Source organism: Cynara cardunculus (assembly GCF_001531365.2).
Source record: "Cynara cardunculus var. scolymus isolate 2C chromosome LG 3, CcrdV1, whole genome shotgun sequence".
In the NCBI taxonomy this organism is placed as follows: Eukaryota; Viridiplantae; Streptophyta; class Magnoliopsida; order Asterales; family Asteraceae; genus Cynara; species Cynara cardunculus.
The window spans coordinates 1,182,481-1,186,746 of NC_037530.1; the positions used below are offsets into that span (position 1 = coordinate 1,182,481).

The following is a 4,266-nucleotide window of genomic DNA, read 5'->3' on the forward strand; positions in this document are numbered from 1 at the left end:
AACATTGAGAACCGGTGTATAATGTATAATGTGTAAAAACAAGCTTATTGAATAGTTTTGATTGATTTCACAGGGTTGTTCACGCATGAAACAATGCATGGAATTGTTTTTATGGTTTCTAACTTTAACTGGTTTTTATCTGATTTTTTCTCCACTTATACACACACATGTATATATATAGGGTTGAGTTCATGTGAGACCAGCCTGTTTTCGTGAGACCTGTGAGATCACCTTTCTACACTTGAAACTTCATAGCAAAACGCTGTGAAGGTAAAAAAAAAGCTGAACTTTCACAACAAAAACCTTGTGAAGTTAAAAAAATCCGAACCTTCATAGCAAAACACTGTGAAGGTTACCTTCATAAGGTTTTGCTTTGGAGTTTCAAGTGTGAAAAAGTTGTTTCACGGGTCTCACAAAAGCAGGTTGGTCTCACGTGATCCCAGGTCATGTAAAAAAAACACACACACAGATATATATATATATATATATATATATATATTTGTAGAGGGGCCTTCACTTGAGAAGACATAAAATTGTGATAACCTTAGGAAATAATACATCATGTGTTATTTCATCTACTGTTTTGAATTTAGTGTATTGATTAACATATACAACTTGTTTCATAAAGTGTTTATTTCATATATATCTGTTTCACAATATGAACATTTTAATATGTTTGTTAAACAAAAAATACGATTAAAAAGTTTAACATTAAAAACTGAATAAATATAAAACAATCACATTATGATAACTAATATATTAAATTTTAGTCTTAATAATAATTTCACACTTATCATAATTTATGGGATCCTCATTTGATCATACACCTATACATATACACACACATATATATATATATATATATATATATATATATATATATAACTTGGGATCATGTTGGTGAGACAAACTTGTTTTCACGATACCCATGAGATCATTTTTTTTGCACTTGAAACTTTACAGCAAAACATTGTGAAGGTAACATTCATAGTGTTTTTGCTGTGAAGGTTCAACTTTTTTTTACCTTCACAGCGTTTTGCTGTGAAGTTTTAAGTGTAAAAAACTGGTCTCACGAAAACAAACTGTTCTCACGTGAACTCAACCTTTTATATTATATATATATATACACACTTATATGTGTGTATGTATATGTATGTGAGTGTTTTGTTTAGTATGAACAAAGGGGTGTATGAATTGATCTTTTCCTTGGTTTCTCTTTCATCAACCCTGAATTCATATCTTCTCTCTCTTCTCTCTCTCTCTCTCTCTCTCTCTCTAAACCTGAAGCATTCATGTCCTTCTGACCATCCATCCATCCATCTGCATGAACTCATCATCATCCATCGATTAAATACCAATCAACACGACGACACAAAAAACACAACTTTTTTCACTGTTTTCATGGCGGCATCCATGAACAACTGGTTAGGTTTCTCTCTCTCACCTCAAGATCAGCAACAAATCGTCGATAACTTCAACTCCGATGACATCTCCGCCACCGCCGAGTGCTTTGATCTTCCTTCCAACGCCGCCGTTCACTCCAACATACCTTCCCTCAACCTCCCACCCCCATTCGGCTTCCTCGAACCCTATCATCATCATCATCATGGTAATCATTTCTTTCAATATTTCAAACCTTCTATACATACATATATATATATATACTTGGTATCATTTAATACCTGTCTGTTTTCGTGAGACCACATAAATAGCATCCCTTCACACTTTACAGCAAAAAATTACTGTAAAGATGTGTGCATCTTCGTAGTGTTTTCATGTGAAGATTTAGTGTTTTTCTACCTCCACAATGTTTTGTTATGAAGTTCAAGTGTTAATTAACCATAAGGGTTTGTGGCATAGTGGGTTGGGGTCCTCAAAAACATGGTATAATATCTCATTTTTCCAGGATTCGATTTCAAGCATACAAAACAATTGTGGCCACTGAATTTATCAGAACTGATTTTTTATGGTCACAATTTGTCAGGATTAGTCTAAACATGAACATCCTTAGAAAAAAAAAAGTTTCAGTGGCAATTTTTTATTTTTCGAGTCTCACGAAACTAGTTTGCTCTGAACTAAACCCCATATATATGTATATGTATATATGTATGATTGTTTTGAGGAAATGAAGAACCTTAAAATCTTGTTTTTGTTTTGGTGAAAACACAGATTGGAATATGAAGTCGAGCTCGGAGTTGTCGATGTTAATGGGTGGTGGTGGTGGTGGCGGCAGCAACGGTGGTGGTGGTGGTTCATGCAACGGTGAAAACCCTGAAATCCAAGCTCCAAAGTTTGAAAACTTTCTTAGTGTTGGAAATGGCGGAGATTATATGTATTCTACTACAAACTGTTCTATGCAACTTCCGCCGCAAGCGGCGGTGACAGACGTTACAACCACCACCAGAGGGAGCAACGCCACCGCCACCACTACCGGCACCGGCAGTAGCATTGGTCTTTCCATGATAAAGAACTGGCTCAGAAACAACCCAGCTCCATCCCACCAACAAAACAATACCACCGCCACCACCAGACCGACGGAGAGTCACGATAATAACGATGGTGGGGCGGCGGCGATGGGTGGTTTTTGTGGTGGTAGAAGCAATGAGCTTTCACTTTCTATGAGTACTGGTTCTCAGTCTAGTTCACCTCTTCCACTTCTTGACACAACTTACGGCGGTGGTGGTGGTGGTGGGTTTGTCGGAGGTGGCGGTGGCGGTGGAGATAGTTCTTCTTCTGATAATAAAAGACAACAAATGGAGGTGGCAACCACCGTAGATAGTGAAAATGGTGGCGGTGGCGGTGGTGGTGCAATTGAGGCGGTGCCACGGAAATCCATTGATACATTTGGACAAAGAACTTCTATTTACCGTGGCGTCACAAGGTTCCACAAATTATTTTTATTTATTTAATTACATTTTAATTATTAAACATCAAAGGGTTGTTTGTTTACCTCTTAATAGTTCCATTAAGATATAACATCTGAATCGTTAAGATATAAATCTTATTTGACAAAAAAAAGTTTGCATCTTAATGGTTCTGAATAATTTTGTACCATGTCTCTCTTAACTTACTACAACAAAATCGGGTTTATAGGACACTCTCAATTTCTAAGTGTCCTAATAGACCTCTTTATTTATTGGACCAAAAAAATAAAGTATCCCATCTAAAGGTGTTGTAATAATTTTATATGACGTTTCTTGATGTCGTATTACGTTTTTTAGAACACTTTTAATATAAAACGTTCCATTAACAACTTTATAGGACACTATCTGAAAAAATGTCCTATAAAAACTTGAATTTATAGGACACTTTCTCAAAAGTGTCATATAAAGTTGCTAATGCGACACTTTGTATTAAAAATGTCCTAAAAAACTTGTTAAGACGTCCAAAAGCGCCATATAAACTTATTACAACACCTTTAGATATGACGCTTTATATTTTAGTCCTATAAAGCGGTCTATTGAGACGTTTAGAGATTGGGGGCGTCCTATAAACCCAATTTTGTTGTAGCGACTATTCAGAGCCCTAATTTCATTATAAAAAATTGGCAAACAATTATATTTCATTTTCCACTATATCATGAAAGACTCTTAATCAATATGATCTCTTAATCATTCTGCACCAAACCATTCAGCAAGTGCCAAAATTCCCTTAAAATAAATTCGGTTTCGGTTTTAATTTTCGTTCTAAAATAAGTGTCCATAATTGAAACGTTTAAATTTGTATTATTTTTTATTATTATTTAAAAAAATATTTAGGGTTTTTTTGGTAGTACAGACACAGATGGACAGGGAGATACGAAGCTCATTTATGGGATAATAGTTGCAGGAGAGAAGGACAAGTTCGTAAGGGAAGACAAGGTATTTTTAATTAATTAATTAATTTAAAATTATTTCTTAAATTAATTAATTTAATTATTAACATAATATTATTTCCTATTTTTTTGCATGGATTAATTAATGATTCAACTGGGATTTGATTCAATATTCTTGCAGTTTATTTGGGTAAGTTTTATTATATAAAAAAGGTGTTCTTTATTTCTTATGGATCATGAAATCTAGGGTTTATAATTTAGGGTAAATTGTATGAAAAGATAACGTACTTTAATTTGATTCTTATTTTGAGTAACTAGAAGAGTACTCGCGCAATGCAGCGAGATACATCGTGTTTTTAATATTTCATTTTATTCTTTATCTCAGTCGATGTTATAATATGACTTTATGTGATTTTGAGAAAGCGATGATGTTTTTATTTTTGAATAAAATA

At 34.2% G+C, this 4,266-nt stretch overlaps 1 protein-coding gene across 1 annotated transcript in view; it reads left to right on the forward strand.

The window, feature by feature from the left end:
• The first annotated feature begins 1,271 nt into the window (after nucleotides 1-1,271).
• Nucleotides 1,272-4,266, forward strand: part of LOC112509834 (AP2-like ethylene-responsive transcription factor BBM1) — a 12,872-nt gene continuing 9,877 nt past the window's right edge. Inside the window, exons 1-5 of the mRNA XM_025115013.1 lie at nucleotides 1,272-1,609; nucleotides 2,170-2,622; nucleotides 2,722-2,881; nucleotides 3,778-3,860; nucleotides 3,996-4,004. Coding sequence (XP_024970781.1) covers nucleotides 1,402-1,609; nucleotides 2,170-2,622; nucleotides 2,722-2,881; nucleotides 3,778-3,860; nucleotides 3,996-4,004 — 913 coding nt within the window. The 5' untranslated portion in view covers nucleotides 1,272-1,401. The remainder of the gene's footprint in view (nucleotides 1,610-2,169; nucleotides 2,623-2,721; nucleotides 2,882-3,777; nucleotides 3,861-3,995; nucleotides 4,005-4,266) is intronic.